Source organism: Callorhinus ursinus, unplaced genomic scaffold, assembly GCF_003265705.2.
Source record: "Callorhinus ursinus isolate GAN/ISIS: 27379988/994484 unplaced genomic scaffold, GSC_fseal_2.0 scaffold14, whole genome shotgun sequence".
In the NCBI taxonomy this organism is placed as follows: Eukaryota; Metazoa; Chordata; class Mammalia; order Carnivora; family Otariidae; genus Callorhinus; species Callorhinus ursinus.
The window spans coordinates 6,545,272-6,568,372 of record NW_027397076.1 but is presented as its reverse complement, the minus strand read 5'-3'; the positions used below and the strand labels follow the sequence as shown (position 1 = coordinate 6,568,372).

Sequence of the window (23,101 nt, the reverse complement as noted above, 5' to 3'; positions counted from 1 at the left end):
TGTCTGGGTTTTTTACTGATGTATCCCCAGCGCCTAAAGCAGAGCATAATACAGGGTCAATAAATGTATCTGAATGAAGGGATCTTTGCTTCGCCAACGGAGAGGTAAAATGGTTAACCCGTGGTCTTTTAGCAAATATATCATAGAGCTGGAATAGTTATCCCCCTTCCCAGCCCCGCACCTGCAAGGACCATCTCTGCAGAGACATCCTTGCCCGGTGTCAGTCAAGAATTCATTTAAGATCCATCTTTCCCTGGGGTGCCCCGGGGGCTCAGTCAGTTAAACGATTGACTCTTGGTTTCTGCTCCGCCATGATCTCAGGGTCTGGAGATCAAGCCCCGCATCGTACTCCCCGCTGAGCATGGAGCCTGCTTGGCATTTTCTCTCCTTCTGTCCCCTCACCTTGTGCTCTCTCTCTCTCACTAAAATAAATAAACCAGGCTTTTTTTAAAAAAATCCATCTTTTCCTGTCGGCCAGGCCCTTCTCGTAGCAACCGTCTGACAGGAGGCCACGCACCCAGGTCTGCCTGGGGACGGCTGGTGTCCTGCAGGACAGAATGAAAGATGTCCCTGCTTCCTTCCAGGGACAGATTCTGGCAAATGATGTGGCCATGGAAGAGACAGAGGTCATTGCCAAAAACGGCCGCATCTACACCCTGACTGGCGTCCTCATTCCTCCCTCCATTGTGCCGATTCTGCCCCATCGATGTGACGAAAGCAAGAGAGAGATGAGACTGGTAAGGAAGCTAGGAAGATAAAGAGGGGCCCCCAACAGCCCCACAGGGCAGACAACATCCTTCCCTTTCACGCTCCTGAGGAAGCTGGCAAGGAGAGTCTCACCCCAGGAGCCTCATTCCAGACAGGTTTCTGTCTCCACGAAGAGGCAGACGGGCCTGAGGTCCTAGCTCACAACCATGATCGATGCCTCCCAGATCTATTGGCTTTTTAGAGCAGCCATAACAAATTACCACAAAGGAAGAGGCTTAAAGCAACAAAAATGTATTCTCCCACAGTTCTGGAGGCCAGGGGTCTGAAATCAAGGTATTAGCAGGGCCGTGCTCCCTCTGCAGGCTCTGGGAGGGGGCATCCTTCCTCGCCTCTTCCAGCTTCTGATGCCTCCTGGGAATCCTTGGCGTTTCTCAGCTGCATTATTCCAATTTCTGCCTCTGTCTTTACGTGGCTTTCTTCCCACTCTAGTCACTGTGCGGGTCCCCTCACTTCTGTTAAGGACACCAGCCATTAGATTCAGAACCTCCCCCGCAATCTAGTATGACTTCATCTTAACTAATTACATTTGCAAAGACTTACTCAAGGGAGCACGAATTTGGTGGGGAACACTATTCAGCCCACTACACCAGAAGAAGTGGGACCACCCCCTGCCTGTGTCCCCTGGGACCACCTTGCTCCAAGCCCATAGCTTTACTCCCAGAAACTTAAAAAAGAATTTCTTCTCAGGTGGGTGCCCTGGCCTCGCCAATCAACCATCTTTCTGTATTTCTTTTCAAATACCAAACTTTCTGTTTGCCTATGAGCTTGTGTACCCTCTAATGGCCTTTCCTATTTCCATAGCAACCTACTTGGCTGAGCTGATTTTATGCAAAGCACCCCAAATTTCAACACTGCTGTACACGTGATCTTTCAGTTCCCATGGAAACCATACCCCCCAAGTTAGTGCAATAATCGGTCTGGGTCTTTCTTTTCAGGACACTGCAATAATACTTCAATGATTGTTCTCAAAATATCCTTGGAATATGGGCACTGAGCAAGGAATAATGGTTTCATTTTATAGGTTTTATTTATTGATTCCTCTTCTTATCATGAAGGCTGGAAATAGCTGGTTGGTCACCTGGTACAGGATTGTGGCTGGTTCTTCTGATATGTTTTAGGATATTGTGCAGGTACCTGTTCTCCATGCCAGTCATATACCATCTGGGGGATTTGATTCCATTCTGAGCACCCCTTTTTAAGAGAGGCTGAAACCTAGTCGCTTTCCCAGCCAGTCCCCGCCAGTGATTTTTGTTTGGTTCATTCTTTGAAAAAAAAAGTTTTGGCAGGTACATCACCTGGCTTGAGCTAGGGTGAAGATCAGAACAGGCCAGACGAGAATAGTCTCATCTCCTATCCCAAAGGTGAAAGATTTTTGGAAAATAGGGCCTCTGCCAAAAAGACTCAATAGGAGTCTAATTATTGACTTTAGAGCTTCCCCATCCCAAGCAGCTGCCATTCAAGGTCAAGAAAAGTCTATGGAGGCACAAGGGCAGCCCTCACTGCCTGCCTTGTTACAGGGTTGCTCTGTTCCAGGTTGCTCAAAATCTTGTTCTCCAAATTCCCAAAGGAAAGAATCTAGAGGTGGGTTTGGGCCACAACCCAAAGGATTTGGGGTTAATAGAGAAAAGAGCTTCCCAACACCTGCCTTAGGATAGAGTCTTCTTTTATTATTTTCCCTGGGTTTAAAGTCAAATCTATCTGCTCTACATGATTTAGGATAGTTTTTGTTAGGTCTGTTAAAAGTACAAATGCTGGGGCACCTGGGTGGCTCAGTCAGTTCAGCATCTGCCTTTGGCTCAGGTCATGATCTTAGGGTCCTTGGATCGAGCTCTGCTTTGGGCTCCCTGCTCAGCGGGGAGTCCGTTTCTCTCTCTCCCTCTCTCCCTCCCCACCCTTTGTGCTCTCTCTTGCTCTGTCTCACTGTCTCTGATAAATAAAATCTTTTTTAAAAAAGTACAAATGCATTCTCTGCAAAGTATTTAGGCTAGCACAGAGTATGGGCAGCTGGGACTCTCTAGAAGTCTCAGTTTGCACCAGCCGGAACCCATAGCTGCCTTGTCTTGTATGTTTGGATTTTAGAGGTTTAATTAATAATTCTCTGTACTAGTTAGGGTCCCTGCAGGAAACAGAAGTTACCCCAATGGTTCAAATGAAGAGACTTTAATGAAGAAGCTACTACAGAGGGGTGGGCAGGGCTAAGGAGACAACCGAATTATGCTGGGGCATCCAAGGAGAAGGCATGGTAGGAAATTATTACCATCCAGGACCAAAGAGGTGAGGAAGGGAGGGCTAGGAGGTACCGAACCCAGTGAGAGCTGGAAGGTTGGAAGAAGTGGCATCCATCAGGAGCTATAGTGATGGTGCCCAGCAGAGATGTAGGGAAGAAATACCCCGATCTCGCCCTCCTCCTACCCACCAGTATCCAGCTGGCGTCTCACATTGGCCAAGACCATTAAGACACTGGCAGGGGAGGCTGAGAGATCATTCTTCAAGGTCCATCTGCTGGAGCACAGAGCCCAAGAGAGGTCAGAAAATTGATCTGGAAAGATTTGGAAGCACTCACCCCTCTCCTTCCTCCTGAATTCAAATGAAACAAGAAGCCCGGGGGGCGGGGGGGGGGGGGGTGGGGCTTTTCAGTTCAGAGACTGAAAGGTGGAGATTCAATGTTTAGCTTTGCTGCCGCTAGGCTAATTGGAGAACAAGTCTGTGCCCAGTGCTAATGCTCCATCTCTGGCACAGGTGGAAAATCTGCAATGCTTCCTCAGGGACAGGTGCCTCTACATGGCGGAGAGTCAATCAGAAACCTCAGGCCGGTGGACGGTCGATCTGACCGTGAACAAGGGAGAAGAGGGGGCTGCTCTGAGCAAGCTCAGTTCCAGCTCCTAAACCCTCTGGCTGAGGCACTGACCTCCCTCCTTCTCTCCAGGGAGGCCCCAGTAGGGAGTGGAGAGGGAGGCCTCCCGAGCAGTCCCCTGAAGAAGGGAGCATGAGGCCAGGTAGGGTGGTCCCCTGCTCCCTCTTCCAGGGATGCCTGCACTGATCCTTGTCTTTCCTTCCAGGGCACCTGTGTGAGCTGTTCTCTGGTGTATTGGAGCAAATGTCCTGCTAACTCTGAGCCCACAGTAAGTGTGATGGCTTCGTGAAATCACACATCACCCAAGTGACTTCACTGGTGTTGCTTCTCATCTTTTCTACCTTTCTTCTTAAAAGATATTAATTCCAACTGGGGTAACGTCAGATTGGCTCTTAGCCTACTATATGGGGGAGGGTAGAAAGCCCACTGTGTGGGGGAGGGTAGACAGAGCTGCATTTGAATCCTTGCTCATTAACCCTAGGTGCCTTGCTTAACCTTCTTACACTGAATTTTTTTGTCTGTAAGTAATAATAATAAGAGGATTAGCAGAGATTAAAAAACCCAAGGACAATGCATGAATCAAGTGGCTACTCAGTAAAGGTTCATTCTTTCTCTACTTCACCCTCTTAAGTTTGTATAGGGGAGTCAAAGCTTTGCCTTCACCATCTTAAGGTCTCTGGCTGGGCCTGAGAATTAAATGAACATTAGACAGATGAACAAGAAAAGTTCACAGATTGTATGTGTACACAGGAGAGCCCATAAGAAAGCGAAGACCCAAAGAAATGGCAAAACCCAAATGTTTATGTGGCAGGTTAAATAAAAGGAGGCAATTATGGGAAAGTCACTGTACAGGGAGGCTAGAGGAAAGTCAGAGTTATTTTAACATGGCCCATTTGTGCAGCTTTTTCTCTGCTTCAGCTTCTTGTCTCTAGTGACAAGAGGTCTCTTTTGTCCTGGTACAGGGAGGGCATCTTTCACAGGGGAGTTTTATCTCCTGTTTTCAGAAAGAAACGGGGGAAAGTCAGAGTGTCCCTTTTCTATCTGCTGTTTTTCAAGGGTTCCTTGAGCTCAAAACAATCCTTAGGCCAAGTGGCCGATTTGAGGCTGACATATTCTGCCACACTTTACTCCTGTTTGCTCTTCCCAAGCATTTTTCTAGATAGAAATGCAAGGCCTATCAAGAGAATGACATTAGGACCATCAAACCCTTTTCAAGTTCGACTGAATTCTGCTCACATCTATTGGGAGCTGGTTCCCATGGCATAAAGATGGATGAGATGTAGTTTTGTTTCGTTTTTGCTTTTGTGTTGAGAAGATGTAGTCTAACAGGGAAAACAGATTGTTCTACAACAATCCAGAATTCATATGCCAGGTGCTCTATAGGTGACAAAAGCAAAATGCTCCAAGGTAAAATTGATGTTAGAAATCTCTGCCTATAATTTTGTCCTAAAAAAAGAGCATCCCAACGAGAAGTATCATTCAACACTAGAATAGGTCACTAAGGAAGGAGATGAGCTCTTTAACACAATCCTACTGAGAAGCACTTAATAAGGCAAAACATGAACATTAAACAGGGGCAGGTGTACAGATAGTTATTTTGCTCAGTCAAGACGTCACCCCTGAGTCCTACAGGATGCTGTCAACCAGGGAATACGGAGAGGGAGGAAAAGAGAGGAAGTCATGTTGACTAGCATCAGAGCGATTGCTGTGTGCAAGACATTGTTCTAAATGCTTTACATAGCAAACCTATGAGGTAGGTATATTACCATCATAGCCCTCTTGTGATCTGGGAATGAAGATAAGGAAACATAAAACGCTTCGTACAAGGTCACACAGCTAATACGTGGCAGAACCATGATCCTCCATCACTACAGCCCAAGTAAGGAAGAGAAGGAAAGAAAGAAGGCAGAATTAGATACATGGGTTAGAACCAAAAAAGCCCAAAACTTCCCTTCCCAGGCTCCCCTGGTCTAAACTTACTTAATTATCCTGAGAGCTGACAAGAGGACTGAAATATTCCTTCCTCAATGACTGCAGAATTCCTTTATGTAGCTCAGATTTTAGGATTTTACAGCCCATGAAGCTCTCAACACTACCTTCTTGAGCAAGAGCCTAAGATGAAGGGGTGCCTCCACATCAACGGTTACCTAACATAAAATTTGAGCCAGGGACAGAATGCTTAGGATAAAACTTGAGATCAGCATTATTGTCCCATTTCACAGATGAGGCAGTTGAGGCCCACAGAGACGACATGACTTGCCTGTGATATCCTAAAGTTAGTATGTGGTAAGACCCATCCTCTGGACCTGCCCCTTACTAGTGGTGCTCTTTAGAAAAAATGGTTTACCTGTCGGGGCCTCAGTTCCCTCATCTACAAAAGAGGGAAGGAGTTGAAGATTGATGACCTTATATGTGCAGTGCATGTGACCCTAGTGGGCTCTTGATAAATGGCAGCTCTAGATAATTATGATCGGGCACCAGGGCTTAGAGAATGGAAGATTGCACTTAAGTCTTTCCTCCATGCACATATATATATACACCACTCGTATGAGAAAAACTCAGACCATCACTATTTTGTTTGGTGGATCTTTCTACAGACTAGAGAGAGACTCTCTACTGGCTCCAAAATTTCTATCTAGAAGGAGCTTGGGGATGGCTATTGATTAGAAGAGGAGGCTAAGTCACATCGAGGATGAACAGGAGAGTGTTCCCCGGTCAACTGGCAAAGTCTGCTATGGCAAGAGAGGGGAGGTAAAGATAAATGTGCCCTGACTTGTGCCAATCCCAGCCTGTGTTCTACCAACAAGCAAAGAAGGTGACGAAGCTCTGACAGAGAGCCATGTGAGCTGGAGTGCTCTGGTGCTCTTGCCTGATGTCAAAGGGAAACGGAAGTAGGCTGTCGAGTGTACGAAGCCGAGCAATGCCCAGAGGACCTCAAAATGCAGACTCAATGCATTTTTCCTGTTGGCTTTCTTCCAGACACTCTTCACACACAGATGTATCTACACTGGCAGAATAAGGAGCCTGAAGAGCGGCTGTGCCCGATACTGCAATGCCACCGTGCAGGTGAGGCTAGCAGGGCCGGGCAGCTCCAGGGCCACACTCCGGGGCCTCAGCATCTGTGAGGTGACAGGGTGCTGGTGGGGCCTTGGCCATGTCTTCCTGCAGGGGAATGGCAGAGTGAACTCTCTCCATGGGGTCCAGGTCACCCCCTTCCCTGCATCCATCCCTCCTGTGGTTCCCTCTGGCTCTTAACAGAGAGCCTACACTTGACACTCCCCACCCCCGACCCCGCCACAGACCGGCCACTGCCGTGTGTCCAGCCTGTCTGTTACCATCCTTGACAGTCTCTTCCCGACGACATAGAAGGTGGCCTCCATCAGCACAAGCCTTCATGTCTTGTTCTCGCAGTGCCAGAGCCAGCTTGGCAGCCATGGTTGGCACTCAGTACACGTGTGGTGAGCAGACGGCTAAGCACCAGCCATGCCATCATCTGCAGATGAAGTCGAGCCCATAACGGGGAGCTAATGCTGTTTATTACAATAATGGAGATTAAAATGTATCTCCTTTGAGGAATTGGCACTCTGTTTGCAGTTTCAAAAGGCAACACTCATTTTGTTTCTCAGATACCAAAGTGCTGCAAAGGTTTCTACGGGCCTGACTGCAACCAGTGTCCTGGAGGCTTCTTGAATCCGTGCTCAGGGAACGGCCAGGTGATATAAACTGTTTCATGAGTACTGAGCTTGACCTGTCCTAAGTCAAGTGGAAAAGCAATTTTTAAAACCACTAAACCAAGAAGTGTTAACAGTGCCAGTCACTATTCCCAGAAAGTAGAAGAAACAGATCAGTTGCTAAAAGAACAGATGTAGCAGAAGGAATTGGGGCCAGAGGTAGGGAGGGGGGATTCTGGGAGTGTTCCAATGTCTGCTTTCCTGGGGCTGACCACTTGACCTTGGATAATTCAATGAGGCTCCCTCTGACCCCACTTTCCTCCTATGAGAGGAAAGCAGAGTCCCCTGCATTGATCTCCAAGATTTCTTTCAGGATGAAGATTTTGTGATACTAAAAAAAAAAAAAAAAAAAAAAAGCACAGCCCAGTGATCCGCTTTTCATTAACCCACCTCCAAAACCTAGTAAAATGTAAAGGCCCAAACTTGACTCCTCTAGCTTAGAGGCCAAAGCTAAACAAACAAAGGTAAAAGTAGCAGTGGTTAACATGGGAAATTATAGATCTGTGCATTTAAGAAACCCACATCTAAAATATGCCCCTCTCAAGGGGGAGGACAAACTGCAACCACAAATGGGTTGAGGCAAGGAAGACCAGGGCAAAGCGGGTGTGAATTAGCTACCACAGCCCGCGGCAGGAAGTTGCCCCCACCCAGCTCTGGTGCACAGTGATCCTTGCAAAGCCAACCTTGAAACAGCTGAAATGGGGAGGTGGAAGACAAGAAGTCTTACACTGCAGGGGGAGACGCTGTTGTCTGAAGTCAGGAAACTGAGCGAGCGAGACTCTGGAGAGAACGGCCAGCCTTCATTCTGAAGGTCGGTGGCAGGTCACACCATCCCGCAAGCACTGTTTGCAGCTTCCCAGTTCACCATGGTGACACCCTTCCTCCTTGAATGACTTCCCTTCAAGTTTGAAATCCTGACTCAGGACCCCAAACTTGTCTTTGTTTTAGCATCCTACCTGTTACCAACATGACTCCTCTTTCCACGAGGAGTCCCAAAGAACCATGTCTAGCAGAGAGAATCTGACTTCAAAGAAGTCAGGCCATGACACAAAGGCATCTGGGACTTCTTTACGGTGGAGCATTGTCCTCATGCCCTTGGGGCCTGCCTTTGCTTGCAGTGTGCGGACGGCCTTGATGGCAATGGGACGTGCGTTTGCCAAGATGGTTTCCAAGGCTCCCAGTGTCAGTTCTGCTCTGATCCCAGTAAATACGGACCTCGGTGTGACAAAAGTAAGTGGCACTTCCAGAGCTTCCTCCTGTTCCTCAGCCAGGATCCCTGCGTCTGTGGGCTGTGTGCCCCTTTGCTTGGTGTATACCCTCATCCTGGGTCATTTCTCAACACATGGTTCTCACGCCAGACTGCAGGGCCCCACTGCAGAGTTTCTGAGGCAGCGGGCCTGGGGTGCTATTGGAGAACGTGTGATTCTAGCGGGTTCCCTGGGGATGCCCACACTGTTGGCCAAAGGACCACAGTTTGAAAACCAGTCTCTTAAGGTTTCCCCACAAACCTGAATTGACCGTGGGCTCAGTAGCAACACACAGACTCGCTCTCTACCCTTCCAGCAATCCCCTTCTATCACCTCCCCCCTCTGACCTTAGGCAAGTGACTCCCCCCCTCTCTAGACTTTGGTTTCCTGATCTATAAAATGGGGATAATAATAGTAATTACCTCATAACGTTAGTGCAAATTATAAATGGAAAGCCCTTGCCTTGGGACAATGCCTAGCACCTAGAATGCAATACAAATACACTAGCTCTTATTGTTATCTGTGACTGTTGTTACTGTTGCCGTTATTCTAAGTTCAGCGACGTAAATGTCAGGAAGCTTGGAGAACAAGCAGAAAGTTCCACAACACTAGGCATTAAAAAAAAAAATGCAGTTATTTGATCTTAGAAAATGCATTATGCCTTTTAAAATTGCAACATGTGTATATTTAAGTAGATAGATACATAGATATGTAGAAATAAATACAGATGTATATTTCTACACTAGGATTAGAACTTGAAAGAAAAAAAAATGACTAGATCAGAGCTGGCTGTGGAATCAAGCCAGCCAGAAGTTAAATCCCCACTCTGCAACTGACAGGCTGTGTGACCCTAGAAGGAGTCTCATTGAGTCTTACTTTCCCCATCTATAAAATGAAGATAATAATAGTACCCATATCATGGGTTTTTGATGATGTTAGACCATAGTTTAGGGCCATAGCACAGAGCTTCCACCTAGCAAGAAATCAGTAGATGAAGCCCTTCTTACTATGATCATTCCTAACGCCATTTGCTGGTTACAAAGCACACAGCCCTTCCCCTCTCTCACCTGGTCTGCTCTTCACACCCACCTCTCAAGATGGACAGGAAACTGGAACACAGCAGGGTGGGGCTGCTGATCCTAGTCCACTGTTGTTTGTGCCAAACAAGGTTTCTGAGAAACAAAAATAAGGTTTTATTCCAAAGCCTGCCAGCGTTGGTATTTTTATGAAGCCAGCAGGGCAGGATGCTGAGGCCAGGGGAAGCCATGGAGGTTTCCGCACCAACGCCTCTCGTCCTGGCCTGTGGCTGCCCACCATCCCATGCAGGAGAGCCTCCTCTTCCTTCTGTGCCCTTGTCCCTTGCAGATGAAGTCCTGACTTGCTTAAAAGTTTATGAAAAGTTTTTTGTTTTAAATCCAGCCATGCTTTTCCGGCCCGCTCACTGTGTCTCTCTTCTCCGTCCTGGATGTTGGCTGTAAGCACCCACACGAATTCCTCTCCTATTGCCCTCCTGGGGCAAAACTGCAGAAGCCTTCCTTTCTGATCATAGCCAAGCCCTCAAATCCTTGCCACCTGCTTTTAAGAAATTTTGCATCCTTCTTTTCACTACCGCGTGCATAGGAGCTTGAGTTTGAAGCACACGTTGCAATTTTTAAATACCTATCATCAAAAGCAAAGTAAACCGCTGAAGTTTAAAATGATCACGAGCATGTGGAAACACCAGCTAATACCCTAACCTATGGTGTTTGCATGTGGGCACTAACAGACATGGAATCTGAAGTCCTAGGTTCAAGTCCCTGTTTGAAAACTTAGCAGCAAGTTAGGCAGTGAGTGTCACCTCTCTGGGCCTCGGTTTGCTCATCTGGAAACGGGGGTGATAAGAGTACCTACCCTCTGAGGCTGTTGACTGTTAATAAGATGATACAATTAAAGTCCGGACCGAAGCCTAGAACAAGGTCAGTGCACAAATACTGGCCATCAGTTAGCACTGGTTTGCTGTGATAGAGAGTAAAGAACAAGTATGTAAGCCACACGTCAGAGGCCATGCCGGCGTGAGAAACCGCTTCTAGTGATTCCAGAAAGGTGAGAAATTTCCAGACTAAGCTCTCCAGCCATAAAGTAAATGAAGATTGAGTTCCTTGGCATCTTTCACACACACACACACACACACCCCACACACATACATGCAAAGCCCTTCTGGGACTGAGTTCTTCCCATCCTTGATGGGACAGTCAAGCTCACCAAGCACTGTCTTGGGCACATGGAGACACACTTGAGAAGCTAAGACATAGCCTCCAGAGCCCTCCCCCGGCTCTGCCCCAGGTTCTGCTCTGACGGGCATGAGAGGGGGGTGGGGGGAAGGGGTCTCTCTCCTACATGACCCATGTGCCCCATTGCTACATTTGTCCCCCAACCCCCAAATGTCCCTCTTCCTTCTCTTCCAGAATGTCTGTGCATTTCCGGAACATGCAATAACAGGATCGACAGTGATGGGGCCTGCCTGGCTGGCACGTGCAGAGAAGGCTCTGCGGGGAGGTTCTGCCACAAGCAGACCTCCGCCTGTGGGCCCTACGTGCAATTCTGTCACATCCACGCCACCTGTGAATACAGCAATGGGACAGCAAGGTAGGCCTGTAGGGCAACCCCCTAAACAGCCCCCGGCCACTGTGCCACCTGTAGGTAGATGCAGCCCATATCCCAATTCTTTGCCAGCAAAGGCCTGTTTTCTCCAGCTGCCAATGTGGCCTTTGTGGAGAAGACCTCAGACTGAGCTGGGTTCAAGTAGCCGCACTCCCGGCTTTGAAACGTACCAACTGTGTGACCTGGGGCAGTTTACTTAACTGAGCTTCACTTTCTTCATCAGGACAATAAGGATGATGTTGCCTACATAGCAGGGTAATTGTGGAGATCATAAAAACTGGATGTAAAAGCACCCAGCACCAGGGGCGCCTGGGTGGCTCAGTTGGTTAAGTGGCCAACTCTTGATTTTGGCTCAGGTCATGATCTCAGGGTCATGAGATAGAGCCCTGCATCATCGGGCTCCACACTCAGCGGGAAGTCTGCTTGAGATTCTCTCTCCCTCTCTCTCTGCTCCTCCCCTTGCTCATACTCTCTCACTCTCTCAAATAAATAAATAAACCTTAAAAAAAAAAAACAAAAAAGCACCAAGCACCAGAGCTAGGACACCATAGGTGTTCAGTCATGGAAACTATAATTATTATCATTACTTACGTGAAAGGAAAGTATGTCCACCACTGTCCAACCCTTTAAAAAAAAGCCTTTACATCCTAGGGCCATTAATAATAACTCCCCCTGTTAAAGGCATCTTACAGGAAATTGGGTCTTGGTCATTAGATCACCATTTGTTTCCTTAATAGTGTCTAATATATGCACTGGGCTTGGAGATGGGGCAGGGGGAATGTCAGAGGAAATTTTCCTCTCTAGGAACATCTCTGGTTCAAAGGTAGTAACCACCTGAAAAATAACCTGGGAAATGGAGAGAATGGCTGATAATCTTAGCCTCTTTTTTATAGCACTTTTCTTAATTTGTAATTGCATAGTTACTTAGTTACTTACTTCCCTGTTTATGATCTGTCTCCCCCACTAGAGGGTAGGCAGCATGGACCCAGAGACTGTCTTTTCACCTCCACGGTAGTACCATAGAAATGCATTTGCCTTGGGAGTGAGGATCTACATCCACGCATAAGGGAAAAATCACAAGTTATCAAAACTGTCCTTAAAACCTCTGAAATCACTCACAAAGGGCTATTGACATGGGTCTGTATATACTACATAAACTTAGGTAAATCAAACAGTGTTGGAACAGATCGATCTATTTTTTCATTTGGGCACCAGACAAAGTATTTTGTTCCTCATGGAACCTTGACACCTGAAAAATAATTCTATTTTAAATTCTTGTGAAGCACCTATGACTGAATTTGCAGCAAATGATGTGGATTATGATGGAATCACAGAGGACGCAGCACCTCTCACAAGGGTTTCAGTAAATCTTGGTGGGCCAAACGAATGAATGAACAGTCCATTTGGTAGTTAAAGTATCACGGTGAAATATTTTGAGAGGAGTGTCTCAAAGGGTGAGGAGTCAGTAAACTATGTCAGCTCATGGAATCAGGCACTTTGAGAGTGTGGTGTCCAAAAACCGCAAGTCTGAGGGAGCAGAGAAGGGCAAGAGGGGAGGTCTCACCTGACTGTCATTTTTAAATATTTTACAAACTGTCTCATAGAAGAGGGGCGCCTGGGTGGCTCAGTTGGTTAAGCGTCTGACTCTTGGTTTCGGCTCAGGTCATGATCTCGGAGTCATGAGATCGAGCCCCACATCAGGCTCCACGCTCAGTGAGAAGTCTGCTTGAGATTCTCTCTCCCTCTCCCTCAGCTCCTGTCCTCTGTGCTCTCTCTCTCTCTCTCTCAAATAAATAAATTAAATTTAAAAAAAAAAACCATCTCGTAGAAGAGATGGTAGTTGTTCTCTGCAGAACCACGGATAATAACTAGAGGCAGATTCCAGCCCCATCAAAGCAGCAAAGCTGCTGCCGGAAGTCGGGCCTCACAAGGTGCAAGTGCAGGCAGGCGCCTGCTAAATGTTCCACAGGCTTTATCTCGCTCACTTAATCTTCACAGCTTCGTGAGGGAGATTGTAGACTCATTTTCCAGATAAGGAAACAAAGTCTCCCAGAGGTTAAGGGACTCATCCAGGGTCGCACGACTGCTAAGAGTTGGAGCCTGGATTCCCACCCAGGCATGTCTGAACGCAGACCCCCGCCCCCAGGTGCCTGTGACCACCGTGGTACACTGGCTCCGCCCACAAGGGCAACCTGTCAAATGTCTGGCCAGGAGCCAGTTCACCCCTGGCTGGCCGGCCTTTTCCTGGGTGGTTGCTGCTTACGTTTCTGGGGCTGATTTTGTGCACGTGCTCTTCGTTGCAGCTGTGTTTGCAAAGCAGGATACAAAGGGGATGGAAGCCTCTGTTCAGAAATGGACCCTTGTGCAGAAATCATGCCAGGGGGCTGCAGCCGAAATGTGAGTGTTGCTCTTTATTTCCAAGCTGCCTGGTTTCTTAGCTAATCCTGAGGGAAGGCCTTGCAAAAAGCGGTATCTGAAGGCTTTCCGTTGCATGAAGCACATTTGCTGGAACCTTGAGTTTTAAAGATGATGCCAGCGCCTTCTGTGAGCCTCCACTTCCTAAATCCGCATGTGCAGGGGATGTCCCAAGACCACAGGAGCGGGGTTCTTTGGGCTCCTGAAAACAGAGCCTCAGAATCAGATATTGGAGGTTATTAGTAATAAACCAGTGATTCAAATGTTACGGCTTACAAGTGACTTCAATGTCCATGATCTCATTTGCTTTCCCTAACCCCCCAACCCAATAAGGAATGTTCTTATCCCCATTGTGCTGATAAAGAAACTGAGGCTTGGGGACGCTAAGTGACTTGCCCTAAGTTCTATTATTGGGTATAGCTCAGGGATATAGCCCAAACTCACCACTGCTTTTGAACATCCCTGCCACCACCACCAAGCCCTACGCAGTTTACTAACTGGTCTCCCTGATGCTTCCGCGCCCCACCCCCAACCGCCCCTTGGGCATTTATTGTCCACCCGCAGCCAGAGTGACTTGAAGCGGATCGGATCATGTTTCTCCCGTGCCAAAACCTCTTGCGTAGCTGTCAGGCTCCAAGGGTGAAATCAGACGGGAATGTCTTGCCCCATCCCACCAGACGCCCCTGGAGCTGGTCCCAGCCTCTGGACCGCGTCCCCCGCACCTCCTCCCTGTCACGCTGTCCTTCAGCCTCCCAGGTGCTGGGTGCTCCTCCGGAGAGGCCTGGAGGTGCTTCAGTGGTTAGGAGCTTGGACTTCAGCGTTCTAGAGACAGGGTTCCTGAAGTTTTGTAGCTGTGTGACCTTAGGCAAGTTACTTAACTCCTCTCAGCCTAGCTTCCTTATCTGTAAAGCAGATACTAACGCGCCCTTCCTCAAGATGATGGCTTCTACCAGGGAAACACCAAGAACAGTCCCCGGCTCCATAAATGACAGCGACGTGCCGGGGGCTGGCCATTAGCTGGCCCACAACAAGCAATGCTGGTCTTTAAATCGTCTCCTGTTTTCCATGGATTCGGTGCAAACGTGCATTGTAATCATTTCTATCGCACTCCATGCAAACACGCATTTCTGGAAGGTACCCCTGTTTTTTGCTTTGGGAATCATGTGGCTGGACTGAGGTTTCCGAGATTCGCCGTGGCTTGTCCCCCCGCAGGCAGAGTGTGTCAGCACGGGCATGGGGACCCACACGTGCGTGTGCCAGCAGGGGTGGACCGGGGATGGCAGAGACTGCTCAGAGATCGACAAGTGCCTGCTAGCCAGCACCAGCGGCTGCCACGCCAACGCAACATGTTTGTACATCGGCCCGGGGCAGGTAGGTGGGACAAGGCAGAGGGCAAAGGGGAGCGGGACTCCTCCAGTGGCTTTTCCCCACTGGACACAGCACTACTTCGTCTAGAACTTACTGCAGCTTTTGAATCATTCGTAGTAGTGAGAATCGGTTGTCACAACAAACTTGTGATGTAGGTACTTTTTTCTTTTCACCTTTTGACACTCTTCACCCATTTAGCCCACCCCCACCCCCACCCCCACCCCAGCCTCTAGCAAGCACCAATTTGTTCTCTTTATCTACGTGCTTGGTCTCGGGTTTTGGTGTTTGGGTTTTTTTCAATTATTTTTAAGATTCCCCATATAATTGAGATCACATGGTATTTGTCTTTCTCTGTCTGACTTACTGCACTTAGCATAATGCCCTCCAGGTCCATCTATGCTGTTGCAAATGGCAAGATCTCATTCTTTTTTATGGCTGAGTAATAGTCCATTGTATATATATACCTCCTCTTCTTTATCCATTCCTCTATCAGTGGACATCTGGGTTGCTTCCATATTTGGCTATTATAAATAATGCTGCAATGAGCATGGGAGTGCAGATTATCTTTTCAAATTTGGATAAATACTCAGAAATGAAATTGCTTGAAGGCACAGTAGTTCTATTTTTAATTTTTCGAGGAACCACTGTACTGTTTTCCACAGTAGCTGCACCAATTTACATTCCCACCAACAGTGCATGAGTTCCCTTTTCTCCACATCCTCGCCAACACTTGTTATTTCTTGTCTTGTTGATAATAGGCATTCTAACAGGTGTGAGGTGATATCTCATCGTGGTTTTGATTTGCATTTCCCTGATGCCAAGTGATATCGAGCGTTTTTTCATGCCCTGTTGGCCATCTGTGTCTTTTTTGGAAAAATATCTATTCACATCTTTTGCCCATTTTTTTAAAAGGATTGTTTGTTGTTTTGTTATTGCATTGCATGAGTTCTTTGTACATTTTGGATATTAGCCATTTATTAGATATGTAATTTGCAACTATCTTCTCCCATTCAGTAGGTTCCCTTTTCATTTTGTTGATGGGTTCCTTTGCTATGCAGACGCTTTTTAGTTAGATGTGGCCCCGTGTGTTTATTTTTGCTTTTGTTGCCACATAGGTTACTAGCATTATTCCCATTTTACAAAAGAGAAAATTGAGGCACAGAGAAGCTAAGTAATTTGCTCACATCGCACAGAAAATAAATCATGTTGTGAAATTCACACTCAGATAGTCTGACTCCAGACTCCTCTTAGTCACCTGACCACACTTTGTAATTCTGTAGCACTCTGCAGTCTGTGATCACTTTCAGTTAACCCGGTGTGAGGGAGACTGAGGCAGAGAAAGCTACTGCTCAAGAACCAGTCCACACTAGGGAGGTGATGACAACTGTACCATGACCATGGCCGCGGAAATGTCCTATTCATGAAAGAGCTCACTGCCGTCTTATGTCTCACCACGCATCTGGCAAACAATTGGATTCGTTTTTTGACTCACCTGAATTGCCAGAGTGCATTTGAGAAAGACAAAATATGTCCTGATCTCTGTATTAGTTTGCTAAGGCTGCCGAAACAAAGCGTCACTAACTGGGTAGCATAGAACAACAAAAATGTATTGTCTCACAGTTCTGGAGGCTAGAGGTCCAAGATCAAGGTGTGGCCAGGCTTGGCTCCTTCGAAGGGCTTGAAGAGGAATCTGTTCCATGCCTCTCTCCAAGTTCTGGGTGGTTTGCAGACAATCTCTGGAGTTCCTCAGCTTGTCCACGCATCATCCTGACCTCTGCCTTCATGTTCACAGGGCGTTCTCCCTGTGTGCATGTCTGTGTCCAAATCTCCCCTTTTCGTGAGGACACTAGTCATATTGGATTGGGGACCCACCCTACTCCAGTGTGACCACATCTTAACTAATTACATAATAATAATCCTATTTCCAAGTAAAGTTACATTCTGAGGTCCTGGTATCAAGATTTCAACATATGAATTGGGACTGGTCGGGACCCAGTTCAACCCATAACAGTATTTAGCCCCTCTCTGCTCTTTCTTTCTGTGGATAAAGGAATCCTGACGTGGGAGATGGAGGAAGAGAAAGGTGTCTTTTTTTTTTTTTAATGGTGCCGTATAAGAAATAAAATAGACCATATCTAGGATTGCCCTCAGTAGTTACTAGTTGGCTTGAGAACTTTTAGATATTAGGCAGGAATCCTAATTACCATGAATATTTATGTAAAAAGACAAACCGTGTTTGGCTCAACATGTCAGGGTTGGGGGTACAGGGAGGTGCTACCCCAATACCAAGTGGAAAGGATTAAACAACCATGTTTATAAGGTCTTGCCCTGCCGCATAAAGATGTATACAGGTGTTTCTGTATACACATACTTGCATCTAAGATACACACATTTACCAGAGCCTGGGTGGCTCAGTCGGTTAAGCGTCTGCCTTCAGCTCAGGTCATGATCCCAGGGCCCTTGGATCGAGCCCCGCTTTGGGCTCCCTGCTCCGCGGAGAGCCTGCTTCTTCCTCTCCCACTCCCCCTGCTTGTGTTCCTGTTCTCGTTATCTCTCTCTGTGTGTCAAATAAATAAATAAAATCTCTAAAAAAAAAAAGATACACACATTTATCTTATAAAGCACACATAGCAAATGATACTTATATTGTTAAAGATAAAAATTCTTAAGTAGAAATTCTATTCCTTTCTTCCCACAACTTCATGGGTTGTCTTGTATCACGTATGGCACTTCTGGGATAATGAGTTCAAAAAGAAAGTACCAGGGAACTCTCAGATGAAATGTAACACAGAATGTGTGGAGCAACAGCTCTGGAATCTGAAGTGTAACAAACGAAAGACATTAACTCAGAAGGCCAAACAACTATGATTTCCGTGGCTCATTTTTCAGGCCATGTGATGAGAGGCTTGAAAGGCAATTGTTTTCAATAATCCCTTTTGTTCTTGGAATTATAGAATGAGTGTGAGTGCAAGGAAGGATTTCGAGGAAATGGGATTGATTGTGAAGCAGTAACTTCATGCTTGGAACAAACTGGGAAATGTCATCCACTGGTGAGTTACTTCATTTCTTTTATCCTTACTTAAAAAAGAAAAAAAAATCGCTTCTCGGCCTTTTGGCTAAGAGCAAGTGTAAAAAAGAAAAAAAAGTTACTTGAGAAAGAAAGAAGACTAGTTTATTTCTTATCTAGAACTACTAATGAACAAACTCTCTCCTCCTCCCAGAGAGTACCCAGGCAGAATGTTCTTACAAATGTCACTCCAGTCCAAAGCTTGGAAGAACCAACGTATGATTGCCAGATAAAATACAGGCTTCCCAGCTAAATCAGAATGTCAAATAAATAACAGTCCTTCAGCACAAGTATGTTCCAACAATTACATAGGACAAATTTATACTAAAAATTATCCAGACCTTCTCTAAAATTCATATTTAACTTGGTATTTTTTATTTGTTAAACCTGGCAATTCTTTTTTTTTTTTATTACGTTCAGTTAGCCAGCACATAGTACATCATTCGTTTTTGATGTAGCGTTCAGCGATCCATTACTTGCGTATAACACCCAGTGCTCATCACCACACGTGCCCTCCTTAATGCCCATCACCCGGTTACCCCATCCCCCACCCCCCTCCCTTCTGTGACCCTCAGTTTGTTTCCCGGAGTCCAGAGTCTCAAGGTTTGTCTCCCTCTCTGATTTTTGCCCATTCGGTTTTCCCTCCCTTCCGCTGTGGCACTCCATGCTAATTCCTTATGTTCCACTTATGAGTGAAACTATACGATAATTGTCTTTCACCAGTGGGCCCCAAACATTACATGGGACATACTTATGCTAAAACTTACTTGTTTATCTGAAACTCAAATTAACTGTGTGTCCGGTACTTTTACATGCTAAATCTGCGAGGGATGAAAAGAAAGCATTTAATTGTGATTAAGCGGGAGCTGTAGCAAACACAGAGAGGAGCCTTTCTTTGGGATAGGGCAGGGTCTGTGGGTCACTCCCAGCGTCTTTTCAACCCCAAAGTTGCAGTTCTCACCTTCAGTGGAGCCTGAGGGCTCACGGATGTAACTCAGAGCCAACTATTCTGTAAGGAAGGCAAACTCTTTCTTTTATCTCCGTTTTATCAGGCAACCTGTCAGTTTACTTCTGGCCTCTGGAGTTGTGTTTGCCAGGAGGGCTATGAAGGAGATGGCCTTCTGTGCTATGGAAATGCAGCCGTGGTAAGTCTGCAAAATGAACTCCTATGCAGAATAATGAAGACACAAAACTCTAAAAAAAAAAAAAAAAGCTCTTAGCTAGGCTGCCAGTCATGTGCCCCAGGAGATCATACAGGAAGTAAGCTGCTCACTCTTCTTGCAACAGCTTAGCCTCGCTGTCCCTTTGCCAGCTCGGCTCCCCTGTCCCAGGGACCCAGCCTCCCCTCTTTCTGCCATCAGCTCAGGTCCCACCTGCACTGTCCTCTCCCTTGAACCAATCCCTCCCTTCAAGGGATTACTCACACACCTCGGCTCTTGCACCTGCCGGTTTACTCACTGACTATCTGACAGCTATTTACTAATTCATTTGATAACCTCAACCACTTTCAAAAAGGAATTGAGACAACTCTGAGATTTATTGCCTCGGTGTAAATTTTCATACAATAACTCTTGCCATTCTCATGGTGTTTAATAATTTTAAAATGCTTTCCCCTATATGAATGCGTGTAATATTCATAAGCCCAGAAGCAAAGCATCATCATATTCATTTTTCAGATAAGACTTGAGCTCTCAAGAGAGGTTAAGTGACTTACCCAAGATCACACAGTAAATGGCAGACTCAGGAAGTGAACCCAGTCTTTTTCAACTCGAGGTCTAGACCTTCCTTTATCACACCTGCACACATCACCGAGCTATTGGTGCTGTGGGTACCTCTTCGAGTCTTAATTTCCCCCAAACAAGTATAAGTTGTGTGAGAGCGGAGGTCATCTTTTCCCTTTTGTATGCCCTCTCTTCGCTCCAAACTGGTGCCCACTGTCCACGGTGGAACGATGAAAAAGAAGAGTGGCTAAGACTTCCTGAGCAAGTCCCACATGCCAAGCCTCTACTCTAAGCACTTCAAAACAGTAACTCCTCCAAATTTCACATCAACCTGTCAGTTGGAGCTTTTATTATCCCCATCTTACAGGCAAGAACATTGAGGCCCAGAGAGACCAAGTAACTTGCCTAAGGAATCAAGCAACGGCCAAACCAGAATGAAAACCTGGGTGGTCTGGCTCTGCATTCCACACCACTACTCAATGTTAGCTCTGAGAGGGGGCTGTCATTGAGCTCTGTGACCCTCCCTAGGGCCTGGGGCCATGACCTTAAAAACTTAAATTAAATTCTTAACTTGACCTTAAATTCTGACTTGGAAGAGCTTCAGGTGGTTATTCCACCTGAAGTTTCTGGAATTACTTCTTTATCTCGAGTAGAGAGGATAATGGAGCCGCTAAGCATGAAAGATCTGTGCAGCTCTGGCAACATGGAAATTCAACTAGTTGGCCCCCGTTCATGTCGGTCAGGAAAATGAGCTGAGCCCAGCCCCGGGAAGACTAAGTGCGTGCTGCTCAGACACGCTGTGATTATGCTTATTCGTTGTGCCTTTTCTCATGTTCTCTCTTGACCCCTCCCCCCCGCCCTGCACCACATGAATAAGGAATTGTCATTTCTCTCTGCGGCGGCTATATTTAACCAGTGGATAAATGTGAGTACCTTTGTTGGAACTTCAGAAATGTATACAATTTTAGAAATTTGGAATGCATATACCACAAAACTGAAAACGCAGTTGGTAGGAAGGAGGGAAAGCAATTGTCTAGAGCAGTGGCCCTCCACCCTGACCACACTGGAATCACATGGAATCACATGGAATGCGCTGTTTGAAAAGCCATGCCTAGGCTCCCGCCACAGACACTCTGACTTGATTGGTCAGAAGTGTACCCCGGGCGTCAGTGCATTTTAAAAGCTTCCTAGGTGATTCTAACATGCAAGCAGGGCTAAGAACTTCTGGTCTAGGTTAAGCTGGAGGGGTCAACTTTTCAACCAATTCAAATATATATGTATCATTTCACTCATCGAGAGGTCTTTTTAAAAAGTCAACATAATTCATTATTACAATTCACCGAGTTGGATTTGGGATTTATAGTTGTAATCTGGGATAACCCATGGGTGCTTAGCTCTTGGCCCAACATGTTCCGAGGAGCTTCTTCCTCTCCCCTGGAAAGTTCTATGATGAAGAATCCAAACCCCACTATACCCATTTGTCTGTATCTCTGTCATCTTTGCATGAGTGGGCCAAGGTGCCATCACAACTACTAGTTTATCCCCTTTGAGTAGACACATGCCAAGATAAAGAGAGCCTGGTCAGCACCACTCTGGGACAGCTCCTGATTGGCTTCCCTGTGCGGCCTCTCCGCCCCACCACATGAAAGAGCAGGGACTGAGAGTCCTATTGCACATGATGATTTCCGTATAGACCGAATCCACATGCATACACTTGCCCAGTGGGGTAGTGGACCCAGCTCATCCCAACGCACGAGAGCACATCTTCCCCAAACTCACCTTCAATGCTGTCACATTCATAGCTTGAAATCAGCCATGGTGGGAGGATATACACCACAGAAATCAGGGAATGTTACAAACCAGGGCTTTTTGTTTGTTTTTCCTGGGATCAGTTGTTAAACATAAGCGAACCATGTCTACCCAGAACTAGCTCTAGGTTAGAACAAAAAGTAGGTCAAGTTTGATTTCAGGCTTCCAGTCTGTCCCCCATGCTGAAACGCTTCCTGAAATCTTCCCACCATCCTTATTCCTAGGGCAGCCAAGGGTTCTTAAAGTTCACACACCCACACACAGGATCATCAAGACTATTCTCTGGTTCTTTGTTTAGACTAAAGGGTAAATGACTGATAATGATTCAAAGTCTGACGGGGGGGGGGGTGGGGAAAATTTGCCTTTTGACAAAGCTCACACATTTAAGTAAAAAGAATGTGTCTCGGAGGAGAATATGAGACACCAGCCAGTGGGTGGGATGGATTTGGGAAAGGGGTCCCTAGGAACCTTCCAATGTCCCTGAAATTACTTCCCCTGGGAAATTGTCATCTCTGCTAAGCATTCAGTCCACCCTGTTTGACCTCTAAAGTGAGCCAGGCCCACCTTCTTTCCCTCCTGTGATTCAGAATGCTTCTCTACACCCCATGCTGTCAGCCGCCTCAAACCTCACTGTCCTCGTGCCTTCCCAGCAAGCTATTGAGGACATGGATCAAGATGAAAAAACCTTTTGGTTGTCCAAGAGCAATATTCCAGCCCTAATAAAGTAGGTATTGTGTATTTTATTCTTCTTGCTATCTCCCTGGCATCCATGTGAACGACATTCAGTAGAGGGAAGCCACATGGTCCTTGAGATCCATGGAACTCAGCATGTTCTAGAACATTCCTCACCTCCTTCCCCAGGATGGTAATAGTTAACATTATTGACAGCTAACTCTGTGCTAACTACCTTATGTATAACTCAGTTCACCCTCCCAACAACCTATGAGATAGGCATTAAAATTACACCTATTTTACAGATGTGTAAACTGAGGTGGGTGGTGATTCCATAACTAACCCAAGGCATCATGGCTGATAATTGCAGGGGAAGAGTTTGAATCTGGTCGTCTGGCTCCAGAACCTATTTTCTTAACTATTCAATGATACTCCTTCATGCATTGATATTTCATGATAGCCCTTCTGGACTGTTGCTTTAGATACCACATGCTGCTGGGCACATACAGAGTGGCAGATCTGCAGGCTCTGTCACCTTCGGACATGCTGGCAACGTCTTTGCCCGGCAACTTCCTTCACCTGGCGAAGGCAGATGGGGTAAGAGAGTGCTGTAATCTGTTAAGTGGAAATGTGTCATCTGTGTTTGCACTGCCCACTTTTAATGTTTGTGTTATGGAAATTTCCAAACATGAGCAAAAACAGACCAAGAATAGAACTTCCACGTAGGCATCACCCAGCCTCAACAACTGTCAACATATATTGATACACACACACACACACACACACACACACACGTTACTTTGTAGTAG

At 46.4% G+C, this 23,101-nt stretch overlaps 1 protein-coding gene across 2 annotated transcripts in view; it reads left to right on the top strand.

The window, feature by feature from the left end:
• STAB2 (stabilin 2) overlaps positions 1 to 23,101 on the top strand; it is a 145,236-nt gene that overhangs the window by 54,244 nt on the left and 67,891 nt on the right. For both annotated transcript variants that reach the window (XM_073900389.1, XM_073900388.1), the window contains exons 18-30: positions 585 to 737; positions 3,828 to 3,890; positions 6,602 to 6,688; positions 7,249 to 7,335; positions 8,472 to 8,583; positions 11,045 to 11,225; positions 13,544 to 13,637; positions 14,868 to 15,026; positions 17,978 to 18,073; positions 19,143 to 19,235; positions 20,689 to 20,736; positions 22,208 to 22,344; positions 22,775 to 22,889. In XM_073900389.1, coding sequence (XP_073756490.1) covers positions 585 to 737; positions 3,828 to 3,890; positions 6,602 to 6,688; positions 7,249 to 7,335; positions 8,472 to 8,583; positions 11,045 to 11,225; positions 13,544 to 13,637; positions 14,868 to 15,026; positions 17,978 to 18,073; positions 19,143 to 19,235; positions 20,689 to 20,736; positions 22,208 to 22,344; positions 22,775 to 22,889 — 1,425 coding nt within the window. The remainder of the gene's footprint in view (positions 1 to 584; positions 738 to 3,827; positions 3,891 to 6,601; positions 6,689 to 7,248; positions 7,336 to 8,471; positions 8,584 to 11,044; positions 11,226 to 13,543; positions 13,638 to 14,867; positions 15,027 to 17,977; positions 18,074 to 19,142; positions 19,236 to 20,688; positions 20,737 to 22,207; positions 22,345 to 22,774; positions 22,890 to 23,101) is intronic.